Here is a 23,279-nt window from a genome sequence, read left to right on the forward strand (position 1 = left end):
GTTCCTTATATTTCTACCATCCAAAACAAAGAGGAAAGATGAGGGCACTCATCATATCACGTGATCTTCTTTCTTTATTCCAACTTTTTACGTGCATGTTATGCACGTAAAAAGTTGGAATAAAGAAAGAAGATCACGTAATATGGTGAGTGCCCTCATCTTTCCTCTTTGTTTTGGATGTTAGAAATCGTTGTGTATCTCATTCAGTAGTGAGCACCAACCAGTGATCTACTCTCCTACCCTAATTCACCCGTGGGATCCTGCATCAGAAGCCGGGATAGAGCAGTGCCGGTGACTTTGTTTCTCTTTGACTGGGTGTCCTTATATTTCTACCCTACTGCAGCTACCTCTGTTATCAGGGGTTGTCCCCATTGCCCTCTGATCATCACACTATCTTTTTAACCTTTCCAGCATTGCGTCCCACAGTATGGTTATATTATATAATGGGGGTTCACTTGTGGAACACAAAGATGCCACTTAAAGGGACTCTGTGCCCACAATCTGCCCCCCCCCCAACCACTTGTACCTTCTTATAGCTGCTTTTACTCCAAGATCTGTTTTAGGGTCTGCTCGGCAGGTGATGCAGTTATTGTCCTAAAAAAAAACTTTTAAACTTGCAGCCCTGTGTCAAATTGGCGTGGCCTAGATTGTCTATGCCCTAGGCTTGCACCACCCCTCCTTCCCTCCTCCCCGCTCTCTTCATCATTAGAAATGCCCCATGGCAGAATTTCTTCTATTCCTCACTTGTCTGAACACTGCACATGGACTTTAAAGATCCAACACATGTGCAGTGTTCAGACAAGTGATGATTAGCAGAAATCCTGCCTGGGACATTCCTAATGGTGAAGAGGGCGGGGAGGAGGGACAGAGGGTCGGTGCAAGCCTAATACACAGACACTCTAGGCCATGCCAATTTGACACAGGGCTACAAGTTTAAAAGTAATTTTTGAGGACAATAACTCCATCACCTGCTGAATAGACCCCAGGACAGATCTTGGATTAAAAGCAGCTATCCGAAGGTACAAGTGGTTGGGGTGGGCAGATTGTGGGTACAGAGTCAGTTTAAAAGGGTTTTTTCCTATTTCATTCCTTTCCGTTCTCCAGTTGAATTCCCCTCCCCTTTTTATCTCAGAGAGTTGTACAACAACTCTGTACGGATTCACAGAGAGTCTATGGAGTTTTTGTAAATCCACAGGATTTAAAGGGGTTATCCAGTGCTGCAAAAACACTTTCAGAGACTACACGACTCTTGTCTCCAGGTGTAATGCAATGGTGGACATATATAAACATGCTGTTAGTCGTTGGGATACCAAATATGTGGAACCCCATTCTCTATCAGCCATTTATGTATTATGCTTTATTATCCTTATCACTTACATTGCTGTCCTTATAATTGTATCCACACAACTCACAAGGTGTTTTGTCTTCAAAATTTCCACAAGTAATATTGTTCCATAGAGAGTAGAGCAACATTGCTAGACTTGCCAGCCGTAGAAATACACACCTGTGAAGAAAGAGGGTGAGAATTCTACTATCTGTCAACCCTGCATGTTGGATGTTGTTACAGTTAGAGTCTTGAACGTTAGCTATAGTGTATGACCCCACATGGCAGGTATTCATCTCTGTGCTGACCTGATTAGCGTCATACGAATTTCCACGCTGAGGGTGTACTTCTCCCACTTGATGCCGATATTAAATAATAGTGGCAGAAGGAAGTTGGCGGCGGTGATGACGATTGAAGGCAGATAACCAGCCAGCAGCTCCAGGATAAAGTTACCCTTCACTGATGTCTATAAAATATACACAACTATTTCTTAATCCATTTCTATATATTGTTAATTAAAAGGTTTAATGATTTTATTAGTCATTAAAAAAATGTCAACAATCACAACAGAAAACCAGAATGTTACATTTGTGCAATTTGAGTGATGAACCACCCAAGTTCTCTGTTAAAGCGACTCTGTACCCACAACCTGTCCCCCCCAAACCACTTGTACCTTCGGATAGCTGCTTTAAATCCAAGATCTGTCCTGGGATCCGTTCGGCAGGTGATGCAGTTATTGTCCTAAAAAGCAACTTTTAAACTTGCAGCCCCGTGCCCAACGGCCGGGAATTAGAGTATCTGTGCCCTAACTTTGCACCACCCCTCCGTCCCTCCTCCCCACCCTCTTCATCATTAGGAATTCCGCTGGAACATTTTCTCCTGTCTGAACATTGCACAGGTGCCCTAACGATCCAGCCCATGTTCAGTATTCACACAGCTGATGAATAGGAGACAATCTCCCTGGAGCATTCCTAATGATGAGGAGGGCGGGGAAGAGGGACAGAGAGGTTGTGCCAGCCTAATGCATACACAATCTAAGCCGTTGGGCACAGGGCTGCCAGCTTTAAATTTGTTTTTTAGGACAATAACTGCATCACCTGTCGAACGGACCCCAGGAAAGATCTTGGATTAAAAGCAGCTATCTGAAGGTACAAGTGTTTTTTTTTTTTTTTTTTTTTTTTGGGGGGGGGGGGGGTCAGATTGTGGGTACAGAGTCACTTTAAAGGAAGCTTTGAAGTGAAGAAGTAAGACTCTGTTCACATATTGTTTTCTGATATATCCGCCAAATGTAAAACTGCAACAAATGCCACTATTCGGCTATGTTAATACAACTTTTTTTTTTACTGTATTTTTGGATGGCTGTCGCTTTGAGAAGAAAATACATAAAGAGCATGATCATTATTTATGGCTGTAACCTCAAAATGACAGCCATCCAAAAATACAGGTAAAAAAAAAAGTCGCGTGAATATAGCCGAAGGCTGAACTCACTCCTCCATAACAGAGTCTGTTCACGACACAAAAACAGATGGAACAGATGGAATTAACTTTAATTGGGTTTTCAGGGTTCTTGTCTGTTGTGAGTTTATTTGAGCAGAATAAAATACTGCTTTATTGGTTTTTTTTCTGCTTAGGCCCCCTAAATAGGTGTATTCTGTGATAGAGATCAGCAAACAGCAGCAACGCAGGTCAACCAGATCAACTTACCATTAATCAAAAAATGTAGAAATTATAGAAGGCTAGAATAGAGAAGCAGGCCGAGTGTGAGTGAAGGCACATTATAGCAGCAGTGTGGATAGCTGAGTGTAATGCTACATTTACACGGAACGATAATTCGCCTGATCGTACGATTAACAATGACGGAGTAACATCGATGTCTGAGGTTTTTTTTTCATAACTATCAGCGTTTAGACTGTACGAAATATCATACAGAAAATTCATTTTGCGATTGTTTTGCGATCCTTAAGCCTATTTCACACATTGGTTAAATCGGCGAACGACTGTTCACACGGAACGATCTGCGAATTCTTTGCGAACAATCATTATTGTGCAAATTCGCGCGATAATCGTTCGGTGTAAACGCGTAAACGAGTGGAGGCACATTATAGCAGCAGTGTGTATAGCTGAGTTTAAGTGCAGGCAGATTATAGCAGGAATGCAGAGGATGTGAAAAGGGCTGACAGGGCAGGGTATATGTGGGCACATACATGCAGCACTCTCTGTCTGGGGAGAGAGGGGTTACAGCTATGAAGAGATTACCTCCATAGTCCTGTCCCTTGATGCAAGCCCCAGTCTGAAATGGATCTGCTATGGTTTGGAAGATGTGGGAGACTTTCTGGGTTAGAGTACAGTGCTGTAGACCACACTATGCAGACCATGTCCCCCCCCCCCACTCCGACCCAGTACAGGGAGCTCTTAAACCAAGTTACTCTTAAACCAAGGTACCACTGTATATATATTACAGTTAGTAACATTCACAAAGGTCTCATACTCAAATGTCACATGTCTTAAACCTACCTGAGATAAACATATATCTATCCTAAGATAACAAGACGGCAAATACTAAAAGGGCAGACTAGATGGACCCAGTGGTGTTCTTCTGCCGACAAGCTACTATGTTTTACAAGAATTTACATTATGAAGCTTCGCATTGTCTGCTGTACAATACATTCTGAAAGTTTGCGGACTCTTTGAGTTTTTTTTACTTTTTGTTATTTTACGGCCTTGTCCTAAATATAAAAAAAAAATAATAAAATAAAAAACTGTTTTCCCCATCGTTCTGCACTCAATACTGCATAAGAAAGTGAACAGAATGTTAGAAATCTGCTAAGTTACTGAAAAGGGGATACTAATATATCCATGCTTCACTGTAGGGATGGTATGGGGCAGGTGATAGGGATGGACAGTGCCTGGTTTCCTCCAGACATAACTCTTAAAATTGAGTGACAAATGGGCTCTTGGTCACCTCTCGTACCAGGGCCCCTCTCCCTTGATTGCTAAGTTTGGTGGGGCAGCCAGCTCTAGGAAGAGTCCTGGTCGTTCCAAACCTTTTCTGTTTAAGAATTATAGAGGCTGTGCTCTTGAGAATCTTTATTGCAGTAAAAACCTTTTGTACCCTTGTCCAGATCTGTGCCTCCACACAATCCTGTCTCTGAGCTCTACAGGCAGTTCTTTCCTCCTCATGGCTTGGTGTTTGCTCTGATATACATTGTTAGCTGTGAAATTTTATATACAGAGGGCTGTATCTTTTCAAATCCTGTCCAATCAGCTGAATTTACCACAGGTGACTCCAATCAAGGTGCAGAACATCTCACAGGTGATCAAGAAAGGAAGTTGGTTATAAGGGCCAGTTCACACGGCGTAATTCTGCCGCGGAATCCCGCCGCGCTCAGTGTGCTGCTTTGAGAGAATGGGAAAGCGCGCTCATCCACTTCCTCTCCGCTCCAAGAACTAACATGTTAGTTCTTTGAGCAGAGAGTAGCAGCAGTGGACAAGCGTGCGCCTTCTCATTCACTCAAAGCAGCACACTGAGCGCGGTGGGATTCCGCCGTGTTTTCTCAGTGTGAACTGGCCCTACAGAAAAACTTCTGAATACTTATATCCAAGCAACAGCACTTTTAGCACAAAACTACTACATAACAAAATTGAAAGAAAATGAGTTTGAGGACTTTACGGACGCATTGTACGTGAGTGTATCCTGCTCATAACTTACACTATAAATTGATAAACATGTATTATTATGTATATTACATGTCAGTTCTCACCGATTCAAGCAGTTTTTGTGATTCTTCTGTAGAGCGATAGATGCAATAGAAAGCACCGCATAGGAGGACAACCACAATGAAATTGAGGAAGATTCTCATAGAGTAAATCCCAATTCTTTGACTCATTGTACGCTGGGCATGGAGACGCCTCATTTTCTCCTCCTCAAGGTTAACCTGGATTAATCATATTCATAGTTAATAAAGAAAGAGGCAGCTTATGGGTGCATATCACAATGGAACGGTTCTGTTATAATTATATCTGTTACATAGTTAATACGGTTGAAAAAAAACACATGTCCATCAAGTTCAACCAAGGAGGGGATGGATACAGGGAAGGGGGAGGGGTGATAGGTTCTATACATATGCATTTATATTATTTTGGTCTAAGAACTTGTCTCTCCTGTTTTGAAGCCCTCTACTGTTGTTGCTGTGACCAGATCCTGTGGTAGACTGTTCCACAGATTCACAGTTCTCATGGTAAAGAAGTCGCCTTCGGAGATTGAACCTTTTTTTCTCCAGGCGGAGGCAGTGCCCCCTTGTCCTTTGAGGGGGTTTTACCTGGAACATCTTTTCCCCATATTTCTTGTTGACTTATTAAGTATGTTTCATAACCCATTATCCACAAAGGGCTTGTCCCAAGTCTAATTCCTGAGTTTTACATGATTTGTCTTTCATTGTTGAGCCCCGTCCACAAAAGTTACTTTCCACTATTTGCTCATAAAGGGTTGGACCACCCAATTACTGGCTGTGGCGGAACGTCAGTGACCCAGGAGCCAGAGAAGCAGGCAGGAGTGCAGGAAGGCAAAGTATTATCTAGTTTAAAGCATGGCAGCTACTGAGTGAAGGAGGCAGTGGCTACATTCTCGCAGTAAAAATGAAAATCCACTGTGAGTGTGCAGAGACATGAGCCGAAATATTACGGAGTATTGCAGAGGATCCGCTGTGATACAGTACGTGTGAATCCACCCTTAAAGGATTTTTCCACATTTTAATTTTGGTCAATATAATACAACAGATTCTTTTTTCCTCCTTTATGTACCCTTCTAAAATGTCACCTATTTCAAGTTCAGGTCAATTCGGCAGATTATTGCTCCATCTAATTAGGACAAAAATCAGGCAATGTCTTTTGGTCCTGACTAGAGATGAGCGAACCTCGAGCATGCTCGAGTCGATCCGAACCTGAACGTTCGGCATTTGATTAGCGGTGGCTGCTGAACTTGGATAAAGCCCTAAGGCTATGTGGAAATCATGGATATAGTCATTGGTTGTATCCATGTTTTCCAGACAACCTTAGAGCTTTATCCAAGTTCAGCAGCCCCAGCTAATCAAATACCGAACGTTCGGGTTCGGATCGAATCGAACCTGAACCCGATTCGCTCATCTCTAGTCCTGACCTAAAATCATCAGCCACCCATTTGTAATAACCATGCACGTCTGACGGCTGATGAATCTGTAAATAAAGTAATAAAGTTAATACATATCCTCTCTGTGCTTCCCCGTGTCTTCCTGGCTTCTGCCTGCTGTCCGCAGCTTCTGGTGTAACTTCAGAGCCAGTCTCTAAAGTGACAGGCGGCTTAGCCAATCACTGGCTAGGATGGGAAAACCGCAGCCAGTGATTGGCTGAGTGGCCTGTCACTTTAGAGACTGACTCTGAAGTTCCACTGAGGCTTTGTATAGCGGCGCAGAAGCAAAGAGAACACCGGGGAGCACGTAGAGGTAATGTGTAAACTTCAATTTTAAAGCAAGGGCTGCGATGTCTATGCAGTCCTCGAGCTTTGTAACAGGCTCAGTCTAGCAGATTGGTGCTCATTTACCATAGTGATTGGGCCGTCTATTATGGCGCTTATGCCAAATCTAATACCTACGTTGAGACATATTCTTACCACAAGTTATTATTTGGCAGTGCAGAGGAATCATAGGACAATAAATAAGTGCTGACCTTTAACTCATATAGAATACTTCTCTGCTTCAGCTTTACAATCTTCTCGTCTTTAAAGCAGAAATCCCAGCCCGCAAGAACCTTATCTGTGTAATTGGTCATTGATGAATCTTCTGTTATCAGGCTCTGCTTGAAACCTTGAACTGATCTGAGGAAAAGGAAGTAAACATAATGCTTAGTATTAGTATCGGGTTAAATGCTTAGAGCATTGCCTCTGTGGGTCTATGCATAAGCATGGTCTGTCCTGTTATATTGTGACTACATTAGACAATGTACTCCCATAGAAGAATTGGTCAATCTGGGAGCTTGAAATGTGTAATTAAAGGGGTTGTCTAGGATTATAAATAAGCAGTTTTTTTTCCCCAGACACAATGCCTCATGTGAATAGGTGGTATCGGATATTACAGCTTTGCCCTATTCACTTGAATAGGCTTTTGTGTCACACCTCATCTTCCTTTCTTACCTGATCACTATCCACAACAAACTAAGAAGAAAGTAAACCAGAGTTGTTACAAGATAGGCCAGGGGAATATTATAGAAGAAAGTAGACAGAGTCACCGCCGTGTTCTTGTAGAATCCATAAAACATGTAAGTTAACTCCATAAAACCCTAAAAGAAAGAAAAACATTGAAACTGAAAGATACATAGTGAAAATCTTAGAGGAAAATGACAAGACACAAAGGGGCCTATTTATCATTTGTGCACTTTTCATGTGCTGCACAAAAACTTTCAGACCTTGCATTAGGCGCACAGGCCTTGATGAAGCTGCACATTTCTTTGTGTGCTTGCTAGAGATGAGTGAACTTCGAGCATGCTCGAGTCGATTCAAACCCGAACGTTTGGCATTTGATTAGCGGGGACTGCTAGTTGGATAAAGCCCTAAGGCTATGTGGAAAACATGGATATAGTCATTGGCTGTATCCATGTTTTCCAGACAACCTTAGAGCTTTATCCCAGTTCAGCAGCCCCAGCTAATCAAATACCGAAAGTTCGGGATCAGATCGACTCGAACCCGAACCCAGTTCGCTCATCTCTCGTGCTTGCTCAATTTGTTTGGGCTAAAAAACTATGAAAGGGTCTGATTGGAGTTCTGATGTCCAATTTTGTTTTTTTGCAAAATAAAAATATCACACTCAATCAATCTGGCTAAGAAAGTAGCCAACTTAAACCACACCCCCATCATACCCCCTCTGAGCTTAAATTTTCAAAAATGGCATAGCTGGTGTAAATTGCTCAAAAAAAGAGCAAACTGCTTCATAAATGATGTGTATAATTTTACACCCTGCACAAAATACACCAGAATACATCAGAATAATATATATTTTTTAATGTTATTCTTCCTTCTATAAATTTGTATCTAGGCTTGTATCTAGGTATGTTCACACAGAGCAAATACAGCAGATTTCCTCGGCGAAATGCGACCTGCCTCAGTGTTAAACGGCGTCTCTATGGGAGGGCTCGCACGCCTCTGCTTCTCCGCTCTCCACTCAGAGAATTGACATGTCTTTTCTTTAAGCAGAGAACCGCGGAGAGCGGAGGCGCAAGCTCTCCCATAGAGACGCCGTTTTAGACTGAGGCAGGTCACATTTGCTCTGACGAATTTGCTTAGTGTGCACATACCCATACACAGAACTAACTGGTCTTTCCTTTTCCCAACTCTCTCCTCTCCCATCTATCCTGAATAGTGGAGCCAGGCTTATCCTTCTGCTTACGGCCAATGCCTCCCCTTATGCCAATCACTTAATGCCCATTCACTGTAAAATTCAATGTAAACTCCTCACTCACACAGCCCTTCACTGTGCAGCACCTCCCTTCCTCCTCATTCCTCACTCGCTGTCTGTGTCAGCGCGCTGGGGTGGAGTGGGGGGGAGGTTCTGCAGTGGGTTTTTAGACGGAGCAACGTGCAGCAGACCGTTGCTACCATTATCGGGTATTTTGGACATGTTGAAAGACAATGATCTGTCGGCTGATCATTGCCTTCTAGCACAATTACACCAAGCAATTATCGGCCGAAATGGACGGATATTGGCCAAGTACGGCCAATAATCATTTGGTGTGATAGGGCCCTAACCCTATTATTTCTTAGTATTATTCAACAAAATCCCCCATATACCATTGACCCTAATGTTCATATTGGTTTATTACGCTGTAATAAACTGTAGCTGGATAACAGTTCTACATGTAATACCCTAGTAATATGGATGATTAAGCACCTCACGCCTCTTGTTTCCTCACTATTTCCTCATAGATTGTAAGCTCTTGTGAGCAGAGCCCTCAATAGTTTGTTACTTTGTCTGATCTTTTTGTAAAGATATATATATGTCCAAGGCTGGTTTGCACGTCTAATGACCTAAACCAATAGCTGGGACTTTTGGCAGAAATGCACCTATATTCCGCTCATGTAAAACTAGCCAAAGACTGAGACATCAGAAAGATAACATTACACGTCATACGTCTATATATATGCTCACCGTTCCGATCAGGATGTCGATAATATAAACGTAAAATATCTGTAGCCCTCTTTCAGTTGGATTGTACACAAAGCATTTCTCTAGGAAGCAAGAAAGAATACCTTGTAAAATAATCCTATTTCATTATACGTTGTCTACCATACATCAGGGGTGGACACACTAAGGGTCCTATTACATGGGACCATTATCATGCGAAAAATTGTTAAATCGTTTGAATTTAAACGATAATCGTTCTGTGTAATTGCAGGCAACGATCAAAAAATCGTTCGTATGTCGTTGATCGTTTATTTAGATCTGAACCTAAAATTATCGTTAACCCCTTAAAGACAGAGCCAATTTTGATTTTTGCGTTTTCGTTTTTTCCTCCTTGTGCTTAAAAGGCTATAGCAGTTGCATTTTTCCACCTAGAGACCCACATGAGCCCTTATTTTTTGCATCACTAATTGTACTTTGCAATGACAGGCTGAATTTATGCATAAAGTACACTGCGAAACCAGAAAAAAATTCAAAAAGTGTGGTGAAATTGAAAAAAAAACTCATTTTGTTTATTTGGGGGAAATGTGTTTTTACGCCATTCGCCCTGGGGTAAAACTGACTTGTTATATATGTTCCTCAAGTCGTTACGATTACAACGATATGTAACATGTATAACTTTTCTTGTATCTGATGGCCGGTAAAAAATTCAAACCATTGTCAACAAATATATGTCACTTAAAATCGCTCCATTCCCAGGCTTATAGCGCTTTTATCCTTTGGTCTATGGGGCTGTGTGAGGTGTCATTTTTTGCGCCATGATGTGTTCTCTCTATCGGTACCTTGATTTGAGCGATTACGCACGCAGCAATAGCAAACATGTTTATTTATTTATTTATTTACTTTTATTTATTACCTGGGAAAAGGGGGGTGATTCTGACTTTTATTAGGGGAGGGGATTTTTATTAATAATGACACTTTTTTTTTACTTTTACACTTATACTAGAAGCCCCCCTAGGGGACTTCTAGTATAAGTGCTTTGATCTCTCATAGAGATCTCTGCAGCATAGATATGCTGCAAAGATCCATGATATAGGCACTCGTTTACTTCCGGCTGCTGCAGCCGGAAGTAAACGAGTGCCTAGCCGGGGACGGCGCCATCTTGGAGCGGTCCCCGGCCGGCTTCAGAAACGGAGATCGCTCCTCCGGGATAACATCCTGGAGGAGCGATCTCCTCCACTAGACACCAGGGATAAGCTGAATCCAGTAATCGGATGCAGCTGTCATGTTTGACAGCTGCATCTGATTACAGTATTAGCGGGCACGGCGATCGGACCGTGCCCGCTAATACCTGCGGTCCCGGGCTACAAGCGGCACCCGGGACCGCTGCGGTTCAGAGCGGGGTCGCCGCGCGGCGCCGCTCTGAACTCCCTTACCGGCAATAGGGCGTAAATATACGCCCTTTGTCGTTAAGGGGTTAATCGTTCGCTAATCGCTGTAATTCCATGTTCGTTCGCTCAAGTTCCGCATTTTTTTCACTAATCGTTCAGTGTAATTGCACATTGCCCATTGTTTTTTTGGGATCAGAAGGAATAAACGATCATAATAACGATCGCAATAACGATCATAGTAACGATCGTATCTAACGATTATCGTTCTGTGTAATATAGTGAACAATTTCAGGTTAACGATAAACAATCTCGTTTGCCACTGTTTATTGTTAATCGTTAAAAATCGCTCAGTGTAATAGGACCCTAAGCAGTCCTAAGGTCAAGGGGGATCTTTAGTTAAAGGGAAACTTTACTGTCATCCATCCCTGCGCTACATGATTGATAAATGAGCACTGCTGACAGGCTCAATGATCGCCAATCACTGCCTGGGGCGCTGTCTTGTCTTGGTTAGTGATTGGCTAAGCGCACTGTCACTGCAGAGAAGAGTTCAGAGAAGTCACTGGTGGCTGCAGTCAGTGGGGAATACAGAGACAAGGCAGGAGGACACAAGGGGAGCGTGGAAAGGTAAGCATACTCTTTATTATTTTCAGACATGACCCATTACATGGACAGGCCGCCAATGATCAGCTCCTGATGACTCTATTACATGGGACAATATCTGCTCAAATTGGCAGGTAAACACTCCATGTAAAAGGGCCCTTACAGTGCAACTTACTGTATGCAAACAGAAGGATCATTACTATATCAGGCTCATTCCTAAATGTGTTTCCTCACATGATCCTATCTAGTTATTATGTCACAGACTTGAACAGACCAGGCTACAGTACAAGCTTCAGGCTACGCCGACCTATTGTCACACACTGCTCATCTTTCCCCTTCTGTTTATTGCACTTGTTTGTATACTTTATTTGTATTATGTTAAAATGCCGTAGATTGTGGTGTTACACTGGATACGTGACTTTCATTAACTACGATAAGAGTTAAGTAAACTGTGTATACAGCCTGCCTAGGTGTTTTTGATATCCCAACCACCTCTAACAAGAAGGTCAGACATGGCTGGAGGACCATCGTTCTTGAGGTGAGATCTACATTTGTTAGACATTTATGACACAAGATGTACTATAAATCTCTGACATGGGAATATAAATAAAATAATAAGGAATTAAACATCATCACCAAATATAGAGATGCGTTACGAGTCTAAAGTGGAGTGCAGACTGATAGGCCATCAACATTAGACTGGTGGGGTCTGACTGGCAGCCCACCCATTGATCTTCTGTTTCTGTGCTTGTGCGAGTGCTGAAGACTACCGCTATACATTAGGATGGGGGTATTTAACATAGAGTACCCCTTTTAAAGATTTTACATTATTTATATTAAATTTGCAAAGTTTAGAAAAACTCACCGCTTGTGTTTGAAACGGTAAAGGTCTGTTCTATACCCGATTCATTAAAGGCGATGTTGGGAATCAGAATAAACCCAGCGATCAGAAGAAAAGTGACAGAGTTCAATAGCACCAAGAACCTTAGAAAGCTGAAGTATGACTGTATTCCAGTCCCAAACTGACCTATAAAACACAGAAGAGCAAAGATGTTCACAAAAGACTATTTTCTCTTTATTAATTTATATAATTATTTTAGAGTGACGCATGAAAGACACCAATATTCCGAATTATACATGGTGGATGCGAGGTCCAATATGGGGCCAAGGACCCTTTTGATTCTATATGAAACTGTACAGTAACCCATTCTACCATCTCCCTTCTGTTTAGTAGATTGCATGTAAGGAACTAAGCCAAAGAGTGAAGTATTTTCCATAAAAAAATTCTGAATATTTATTCACAGCTATTTTTACAAATAACACACTAATACCACTCATAAACTCCCGCTACTGGGATTACTGTATCCTAGTGGCACATTTATTTATAAGTCATACATAGAAACAGACTGCAATATAGGGGCACACACATTGTATTTTGCTCTTGTAGCATCTGCTGATGGGGCACTTTTATATATGTTGTGGAAGAGCTATAGCAAACCACAAATTGTAGTGTGATGGGGTTTCTAGAACTTGCTAGGACCACACTGTCGGGTCACTAGTCCCATGTCTCTCTCTTTTTTTTGCACAATAAAGGCTGTTATTTGCCATTAATCGATGGCCGTCCAATAAAAACGGATGTCTTTTGAATGTTGTGTGTAGATCGCCCCAAGCAGTCCTTGCTGCAGATTGCAATTCAGACTCAACAAAAATATTTTTTTCCCTTACATTTATCAATAGAAATCTTAGAATCACGTGATCAAATAAAACCACATAACTTAAAATGAGAAAAGCAAGTAAAAAAAAAACATTGGATTTGATATATAATATGGCTGTGTCCACACAGTGTAGTTTTGCCCTCAAATTGCTACAAAAATGACACCATATTATGATTTGCATAATCGCTGGAATCGCTTTTGGAAAAACTGCACTGTGTAAACACAGCCTTATGTTGCCCACATACAGTGTGGTGTCCCAGTACAGGTGTGCCACTACGTCTTGTATATCACCTTTCTAAAGGTATTTCTGTCAAGTGTCACACTAAGGGATGATAGGTGCCTTTTTGCACTGTCACCACTTGCTGTCTCACTCTCCACTATTTGTTGTGTACAGCTGAAGGAAGATTAAGGGTTAACCTCTATTTTACACTGTTCTCATATCCGATCACTGGAGCAGGCACCACACACACTTCTGCTCTATCACACGTTTTCCTTCTCTCCTTCTGTTCCCCACCAATAGGACGTTTGACCCGATCACCACTTTATAATTGAGTAATGGTGCGTTTACACAGGCAGATTTATCTGACAGATTTTTGAAGCCAAAGCCAGGAACAGACCATAAACAGGGAACGGGTCATAAAGAAAAGACTGAGATTTCAGCTTTTTTTCAAATCCATTCCTGACTTTGGCTTTCAAAATCTGTCAGATAAGTCTGCCTGTGTAAACGCACCATTAGTTCCTGGTGGGGGGTTCTTTTGTCCAGTTAGCTGCAGTGAGGAGACACAGAGAGAGTTGCGGCTGCAGTCTGCAGCCAAGTCTGGCTTAGGCCAGGCCTAGTATGGTCTTGGGTCTGTTGTCAGTAGTGGAGTTGGTGTGAGACAGAGACACAGTTTTTTGAGAGCCTGCTAAGCGCAAAGGTCCAAAGGTGGGGTTATTGTCACCGGTGTTCAACCTTGCCTACGCCTAAGATCCTTCTAAACTGTCTGGACAATCTATAGAGACATAAATTAATCCTCAGTGGAACCTAAAAAAGCCTAAGCTGAAGTATTTCACTGATACTTGCTCGGCCTTCTCGGGGAACCTTGAGAGGTTAGCTTTGCCCAATAGTTCAACCCTGGCACTCCCAAAACTTACCCAACCTGACACTCAATGGACTTATTTGGCAAAAGGCGGTCTTATTCTCTGGTTATTCTAACCACGAGTACGAGGTCTTCTTCAACATTAAGTTATCTTACATAACCATCCCGGCAGAGTACTGCACTAATTAGGCAAGGTCCCCAAGACAGTCCCTGAACCTATCCTAAGTCAAGCAACACTTCTACTACTACTTCTATACTGCTGACACTACCTCAAGCACTACCAACATCTGTGTCTGCACCTACAAAAGCTATTAACTTGTATTGCACTGAAGTTCTTCAGTGCTGGATTCATTACTCATTACCCCATTGCACCTGCACCAACACGTACCTGGTTCTACCTTTTTCAGGGCCCAGTGCTTGTGTACCCCGGAATGGGCATCACCACTCCTGGCCATTGTGATACGTGCTAGCCCTAGCCCACTGCTAGCAATACCTAGTAAACCCAGGTTACGGCAACAGTACCTCCAATAGTTTGCAGAGTGCCCCTCCATAGAACCAGATATTGTAGAGCATTCAATATTGCACTCTTAAATTTCCTCCAAGATCGTTTTTGTTCCTCCTTCCAAGACTCCCATCCGGTCTTCTTTGCAATCTTTCTTTCTTGTTTTTTCCTTTACAAGAAGAATTTGTATAATCAAGAATAGAAAAATAATCATGTCCTATGCATCCTATGTGTTATAATTTAATCTTTTATTTATTTGTATGCTCCTTTACTCTATACATCAGTATCTATTAGCTGCTTATCATGTTTTTATTGTGGCTTTAGTTAAGTATGGTTTATAATAATTCTATCACTGTCATAGGAGAATAGCAAATTGTGTTGACACCTTGCCTGCAACTGGACCAAATGAACAGGAGTGGACTATAATATACAGAATATAGAAAGAAAGTCCACCCGAAAAGTAATCTTCATTCTGTTTGCAATTACAAAAGCTAAAGAAGCCAGATAAATCAGGTTACATCAATAGTTATTATGATCAAGTAAGATACAGGGTATGTATTGGTAGGGAATAACTTGTGTGGCATGCTGTCTCTAGTACACCGTACCAGATCTAAGCCCTGTCCTAGCAAGGATAATCTATATTAGCCAACCTAGTCAGCCCTTACAAGAGTCAAAACTATGTAACCTAGTTTTGAATCTATATAGAAAAAAAACAGGTATATTTAAGGTCAAAGAGTTAGTTTAGTTGTCATATGCGCTTGGTAACACTGTGTACGCATATCAGCACTGAATAACCTATACAGCTATCAGCCAGGGACAATCAATATTATCATCATCACTGGCTTCAATTTGAGCTTAAAGTGAAACGGTCAACCAGGAAAATGCTATTAAGCTATTGGTGTCATGTTATATAGCAGGAGAAGCTAAGCGGCTTGATATACTGTAAAAGACGACTTTTTAACCGCAAAAAATCTTCTTAGAAGTCGGGGGTCATCTTATACCCCCATACGATGGGGGAGCTCAAAAATGGCCGCATCCCCACCATATGGGGCGACTACTATAAAAAAAACAAAAAAAAAAACATTTCTACTCATCTGTGACCCGCATCTCATCTAAGGGCCCTATTCCACCGGACGATTATCGTTCAGATTATCGTTAAATCGTTCGAATCTAAACGATAATCGTTCGGTTGAAATGCAGTTAACGATTAACGACCGAACGAGAAATCGTTGATCGCTTTATAAGACCTGGACCTATTTTTATTGTTGCTCGTTCGCAAAACGTTCGCATTGAATAAGACATCGTTCGGTCGTTCGCAATAGATACGAACGCAATAGCGAATAAATAGCGAAGAAAAACTATCGCAATTATGATCATAAGTAACGATTATCATTCCATGGAAATGAGTGAACGTTTTCAGGTATTTCGAAATAGCGGTCGTTTGAGATCGTTAATCGTTAACGATTATGCAAACGATAATCATCCAGTGGAATAGGGCCCTAAGAAGCTCGGAGACGCTCATCTGCCGGGAGAGCTTGGGGAGAATGACAGAGGTTCCGAAAGTCCCCAAAACTTCTGTCAGGGTACTATTCCACGAAACGATTTTTCAACGCTTAAGGATAAACCATCTTAAACAACTGCTATGGCGAACGACCTGAAATCGTTCACCCAATTACACAAAGCGATGATCGTTTCTTATGATCGTTCTTGCAGTCGTCCTGCCACTGCTACTGTGTTCGTCGCTATTGCTTCATACGCCTTATTCCATGCGAATGATTTGCAAACAATCAATTATAAAAATAGGTCCAAATTCTATCAAACGACCAACGATTTCTCGTTGGTCATTTAATCGTCTGCTATTACACTAAACAATTATTGTTTGAATCCGAACGATCTAACGATTTTTCCATCGATAATTGTCCTGTGTAATACCGACCCTCTTTCTCCCGGCAGCCGAGCGCCTCTGAGCTTATCCGATCAGACGCTTGGCTGCCCAGGAGAGCTTCAGGAACGGGTCACCGGTGAGTTGATTGTTGTTTTTTTTTTTCTTTAGCTGCAGTTAACCTCTGCCTGACTGCAGCAGGGCTCCCGCTAGCAAACCCTGCTGGGGTCAACCAGGGGTTAACATTTTCCAGCGTATAAGGCAAACGCCTGGCAATGTTCTTAATAGTCAGGGGGTCATCTTATACAATCAGTCATCTTATACGCTGGAAAATACGGTATATACGGTAATTTACTGATAGAAGTCTCAGATGTTTCCAGGCTAAAGAGTCCAGTCCATCGAGCGACACCGCCCACTGGACTCCTAAACACAAAATGAGCAGGGGTTTCAATCAACACGTTACAAGTTATAGTGAATCTTTTGCCACAAATATATATATTTTCTCAATCTGTGCGGTCTGACCTTACTAACTTACATCCAGAATGTAACACATAGCAGGGGTCAGAGGTGAGGAGGTGCGTTATCTAGCTATAAATTATTTGTAGTCGGCAACCTTGGAGACAATCTTATGTATTGGAGATGTGGATAAAAAAAATCACATTAATGAAAACATAAATGGAAAAGTCTACCTTATTTCTCTTTTCCTCTGCATAGTGCAGCAGAAGTCTTTGATGGGTTTGTTTTCATCCTCCAGCCACATATCCACCCACTTGTCTTCTAGAATCCCTTTCTTTGGTGGTGGGGCAGTTTTAGTCCATGTTTGCTCTTCATGACCCCGGTAACGTATCGGTGACCCAGGCTTATTATTTGTCTGCCACATATCATCTGTCAATTATATACAACTAGTTGTGGTTAATTTCACCACGGCCACAGTCAGAATTTACTGATAGAGGGATATATAGCAACAGAAAAATACATGTCATGGTAAATAGCTTTGTTTCAAACACTGTATATTCACGGACGTTTTTTATTGGACAGCCATCATTTAACAGCAAATAACGACCGTTATTTTTAATTTATTTGCCAGTAAAAACTGATGTAATTTTTGACCATGTGTGAACAGCCTAAAAGTAATCTTTATTGGCTAACAAAAAATATTATAATCATGAGCTTTTAGACGACTTCTTCAGGTGAGTTTACTAAATGAACACTTGGCAAATGAGGTTTAATGTGGATAAATGTAAGGGAGACAATATGAGGGACAAGAGGGGCTGTTAGGACACTCTCAACCTACTTCTTGTCTCTAACCACAAATCCCCCTCACTATAAATGTCACCATTATTGTGCTAATGATGTAGACAATAGATAGTAGCCATGGAGGATGCCATTTCCTTATAGCTGTTGTGCTCCATTAACACTCCCCATTGTAAAGGAAGGCAGTCTGAGCAGAAATGTTTGTAGGAATTTAGTTGCAATGCTACTCCTTTATATATTACTTAAAGGAATAGTCTGGAGAGTAACATTTTTTTAATATATTGCTTTAATAAAGTTATTATATTATATTTGTCAATAAATCACAATATATTGATTAAATAAATATTTAAACAAATGAAATAAATATTTTTAGTTATACATTATGTTCAGTGGCAGAGTGGGCCCCTTTGCTGCCACCAACATTTGTGTCGGGAACTGCAGTGCTAGTGACAGCAAGCTTTCCCCTGTGTATTGTATATTCTGCCCTCCTCTGTATTTATAGCCCTGTGTGGCATAGCTGGATCAGAGCAGCAGAACAGGCACCGCAGGTCTTGGACAGCCATGCAGTTCCAAACACCAGCGCAAATTGTACAACCTTGTATTCAGCTTTGTATTTTAATATTTTATGCTTGTCCTATTCTCAGCTTGCAAGCAGCAAATGGGACCCTACCCTGTTTACTGCTTGAGGGGTGGAATCAGTCTTGGTTATATGGTTATCACATAAATGCATAATTTCAGTCCAGTTATCAAAGTCCAAATGCAAAACACATGCTCTAAGGAACATTTTACGTTCATGCCGGTAAAGCGTTTTTTTTTTTTTAAGGTTTAAAATGATTGTGTGTGAACAAAGCCTGAAGAAGATACTACTCTCACCAAAGCTCCATAGTGCCTTCAATAAGCTGATCATGTACTAGCAGGTACTGGACACACACGGATATGATATAGATGACTTATTATAAGGATAGATTATGACTATTGAAGTCTCAGAGGAGTATGATCTGCTTACTGAAGGGTTGCTCATCTGTTGATTTTTATATAAGACCAACCATAACCCCTTCCTGAACCAGCCTTTATCATTACTTGCCTCATTTATCCAGCATTCAGCCACCAATATGACCCCAACAGTCTACACCAGTGGTCCCAACTTGTAACTCTCTTCATTATGTGGAAATACACCTTCTAGCATTTGGATAGAGCATGCTGAAGGTTGTGGACCACATCTTGACAGTGGTCTATGCAGTATTATAGTCCTCCATGCATAGCTGAATTTTCTGTACTATTCTAAGTGAATTCTCTGTCACCTACCTGCTCCAAATGGATGTGCATTGTAATCGGATATTCCAGCTTCTATACGATGCATCCTACAAGGAAGTATCCAGCGGTGTCTAGTTCCTTGTACAGTGATGTGACAAACAAGGAAGCTGTGCCTAGGGACATGAGTGTCGCCTCTCTGATACAGTGCAGCTGGTTAATGATTTGTTCCTGGTATTTATGCAGCTTATAAAACAGGAGTGGCCCCTTAGTGACACCATGTATATGACGTAGACTGTTATTGGAGGAGCCAAGCAAATAAAGTGGTCAGGCAAGAATTAGGATTAGGTGTGATACAATGTAAATGTACCATAGTGCCAACCAGGGTCCTAGCGACAAAGCCAAACACAGCCAGGTGTACAGACCAGTCCGACAGTCCTGGAGTTATCTGCCCTGAATAAATTGTACAATGTTCAATGTCAAACTGGATGCCAACCAGTATGGCTGTAGCTATTGCTCAGGAATTGTTACCCAGATTTTCTAGGCTTCGCCGCCTGTTTATCTATGTTTAACAGAATAATTGTGTCATGTATCATTGCTTCCTGCTGAAGGTGTAAAAGCATTTATATCTGAAATTATGGAAACAGGATAGACCCACAGACACTAAAATATTCTGCTTCGAATCTCATCCTAATTTGTAACAACATTTTCATAGGCTTTTATAATCAACTCACCCCTGCAACACTGAAAATGGTGAAATGCGTGGGTAAAATGTGTTGCAAATATGGATAGGCATGCTGGGAATTTAAAAATCCTTAATTTGCTGTTATTTCTATATGAAGAATCTGCAGCTTGTGGATGAGATTTATAAAACCTTATATACCTGCCTGGTACTGTAATCCACTGTGTCTGTAATTTACTGACCTGTCGATAAACACCCTCAGAGGCCGAGAAGGTCTCCAAACAAATACACAGATAGCAGCACAGACAGGATGGAGAGTTAGGGTCCTATTACACTGAGCGATTTTTAACGATTAACGACTACTGATAAACGATCACAAACGAGATTGTTTATCGTTAACCTGAAATCGTTCACCATATTAAACAGAACGATAGTAGGTTTCGCCAGCATATGATATATAACCCACCCTTCCGAGACATGTTTGATGACCCAAAATACCAGGACTTGCATCTGATATACAGGCAGAAAACTATGCAAGTAACATGCTTGTGTGCAACCAGCCTAAAACACATTCAGGAGGTATGGTATATCAACATAGATTGGTAGAAAAAGTAAATGGATATGTAACACTCCTATCCCATGTAGGATGCCAGATTTGCATTTTGGAACTACCCATTATTGCAAAGAACATTTCCTGTGCATTAATATGTGATTTTTGTTTCTTCTACTCCTATATATTACACTAACTCATGCATCATTTCTCAAAAGAAGCCAAAAATGGCCACAGGTTCAGACTGGCCAGAATGGAATCCTCTTCTGGACCCAGTGTATGACACAACAGTGAGTCTTACATAATATCAGTAGCATTCAGCAGATCTGTCAAACTGTTTGGATTTGGCAACATTCTCCGAACCCTCGGCAAGTGATTCCCGGCAGCAGCCATTCTAGGGCCAAAGGCTGTACCCTATGACTGCATCCAACTTCTGCAGCCACAGGCAATAAAAAAAGGTGAGCGTTCGAGCCCAGAGAACAATGCCGAACTCAAACAATTTGATAGGTCCTCAACACTAAACATTAGATTTTAGTAAAGATCTGCTCTGTGTGCCATGATGCCAAAGTTTAGCTATGTGCCAAAAATTATGATGTGGTAAGAAGAGCATCATCTTCTCTGGTGGGCCCAAGGAGCACCAGTCTCATTCTACTGAGCCCCTATAACATAACAAGCGCGGTCAGCACTGATCCTCTTTCCTGAATCACTGCCGACGCTATTACACGCATCGGCAGCGAGAGGGCGAGTACAGCAGGGGCTGCGGGGAGCTGCCCGGGTGATCGCTAGATCGTCCGGGCAGCCCTTAACAGATAGCAGCGGCCTTCTGCCGCCGCTTCTATTCCATGGAGAGACTGCAGCATATCGCTGCTATCTGTTGACAGACAAACGACAGCAACGAATCGTTGCCTTCTATTACACAAGACAATTATCGGCCATGAATAATTTCATGTAATAGGGTCTTTACCCTTTACCTCTAGCCAGACAAATGTCCACCCAATCATCAATACAGGGGCAGACTTCTTATGAAGGGACTGCAACCAATGTAAAATAGAAACCATCTTTATTATAATAAGATAAGAGCCTCTCCGATGTCTGACAGCAGAACGCAGGAGAAACCACTCAACCAGGATGAGATGCATAACATGGCTTATTTCTTCTCAGCAGAACTCATAAAACAAAGAGCATACATATATGATGGCACTTACAGCTCATAACACTGTATGGTCTCAAACACAGACAGGAATTACTATGAGAAAGAAGAGAAAGGAATACAGATAAAATACACAAACAATACAGGTTTGTCACCTACAAATAGTGTAAACGCAGACTGTGTTACAGTGCAAGGGCAAAAACCTCTTTGCCCAGGTTGTCCCAATTTCTAACTTACCAAGGTCCCATCTTTAGGATCTCTGGGGATGATCTGTATAAGGCCAAGTTCACACACTGTATTTGTTAGCAAAACAACAGCTGGTGTTGTAGCTTGCAACAACGGCCTTTGTTAACTAACAGTACTTGACTCCATAGAACAACGGTTGTAGTGAATAAACACAGGATACACTAGAGCTGTTGTTTTCTGCAGCCGCACAAAATTATTGACAGGTCTATTTGTACAGCGGCTATTCAGAGAACAGCAGCCGTACAAAATTGTCTGTGCTCACAGTGTAAAGTAAGGTTCCCCGGTAGATTGTATGTTTATCCGGCAAATGTTCTTACACAATGTGAACATGGCCTAAGACTGGATTTACACAGTGTAAAACAGAAGCAAAAAAATAGATGCTGATACAACTCTAAAATGTGGGCAAGCATATTAGGGTAGGTTCACATTATGATTTTTCTATCTGTTTAATGTATCTGTTCTATAAAAAAAATGGATGAAAAAATGGTTGCTGTAGTATGTATCCAATATGTATTGATCCGTTTTCATTGACTTACATATATAAAAAAAAAAAAACTGATCAAAATGTATCCAAAACAGAGACAGATTGAGACAGATTGCAAAATCATGATGAGAACCTAGCCTTCCTCGTGTATTTTAGACGTTTCTATTTTCATGTGTATCTGAACACAAGTGTTAGAATCATTATTAGTGCTCCAACTGATTTCAATGAAAGCATTGGTAGCATACTACATGTGAAGAATGGGCAAGTCGCTTCTTCTTATAAATGCTGAAAACAAAACAGTGTGCATCTAGGTTAAAGTGATGGGATACTGTAGAGTCTCCATCCTCCAGCAGGATGAGACTCTGAGAACCTACGAGGTTTGCCATTGTGGGATTTTGAGGGTTTGCAGGTTGACCTTCACTTCCCCTGGGATAGGGATGGGGAACCTTTTGCCCGCCACCTGTAAGAGAACTACAATCCTTATCAGGCCTGGACAGTTTTGCACCAGTTGGAGGGCCTACCATTCCCCACCCCTGACGTAGAACATTATTCTTTTACCTTTGCCTTTAGCTGCTGCATCCCGTGTCTGGCCAACTTCTCTATTTAATACATTAGTTGCACCATTTGCAGAAGACTTGAAGATTAAAGGAGAAGTCTGGCAATTTTTTTTAATTAAAGTATTGTATTGCAAAGTTATACAAATCACCAATATACACTTATTACAGGAAATGCTTATAAAGTGTATTTTTCCCTGCACTTACTACTGCATCAAGGCTTCACTTCCTGGATAAAATGGTGATGTCACGACTCGACTCCCAGGGCTGTGCGGGCTGTGGCTGATGGAGAGGATGATGGCAGGGGGACACTGAGGGACACTGAGCATCCCTCTGCCATCATTCTCTCCAGCAGCCACAGCCCGCACAGCTCTGGGAGTCGGGTCGTGACATCACCATTTTATCCAGGAAGTGAAGCCTTGATGCAGTAGTAAGTGCAGGGGAAAAAAGCACTTTATGTGCATTTCCCGT

The 23,279-nt window shown here is 41.6% G+C and overlaps 1 protein-coding gene across 1 annotated transcript in view; it reads right to left on the minus strand.

The window, feature by feature from the left end:
* Window positions 1-19,344, minus strand: part of TMC4 (transmembrane channel like 4) — a 31,487-nt gene extending 12,143 nt beyond the window's left edge. Inside the window, exons 1-10 of the mRNA XM_069949064.1 lie at window positions 19,197-19,344; window positions 17,327-17,522; window positions 14,776-14,924; window positions 12,325-12,486; window positions 9,496-9,575; window positions 7,488-7,633; window positions 7,025-7,172; window positions 5,086-5,259; window positions 1,633-1,790; window positions 1,378-1,504 (exon numbers count right to left, since the gene is read on the minus strand). Of these exons, the coding sequence (XP_069805165.1) occupies window positions 1,378-1,504; window positions 1,633-1,790; window positions 5,086-5,259; window positions 7,025-7,172; window positions 7,488-7,633; window positions 9,496-9,575; window positions 12,325-12,486; window positions 14,776-14,924; window positions 17,327-17,522; window positions 19,197-19,251 (1,395 nt within the window). The 5' untranslated portion in view covers window positions 19,252-19,344. The remainder of the gene's footprint in view (window positions 1-1,377; window positions 1,505-1,632; window positions 1,791-5,085; window positions 5,260-7,024; window positions 7,173-7,487; window positions 7,634-9,495; window positions 9,576-12,324; window positions 12,487-14,775; window positions 14,925-17,326; window positions 17,523-19,196) is intronic.
* Window positions 19,345-23,279: the final 3,935 nt, after the last annotated feature.

This window comes from Dendropsophus ebraccatus, chromosome 12 (assembly GCF_027789765.1).
Source record: "Dendropsophus ebraccatus isolate aDenEbr1 chromosome 12, aDenEbr1.pat, whole genome shotgun sequence".
In the NCBI taxonomy this organism is placed as follows: Eukaryota; Metazoa; Chordata; class Amphibia; order Anura; family Hylidae; genus Dendropsophus; species Dendropsophus ebraccatus.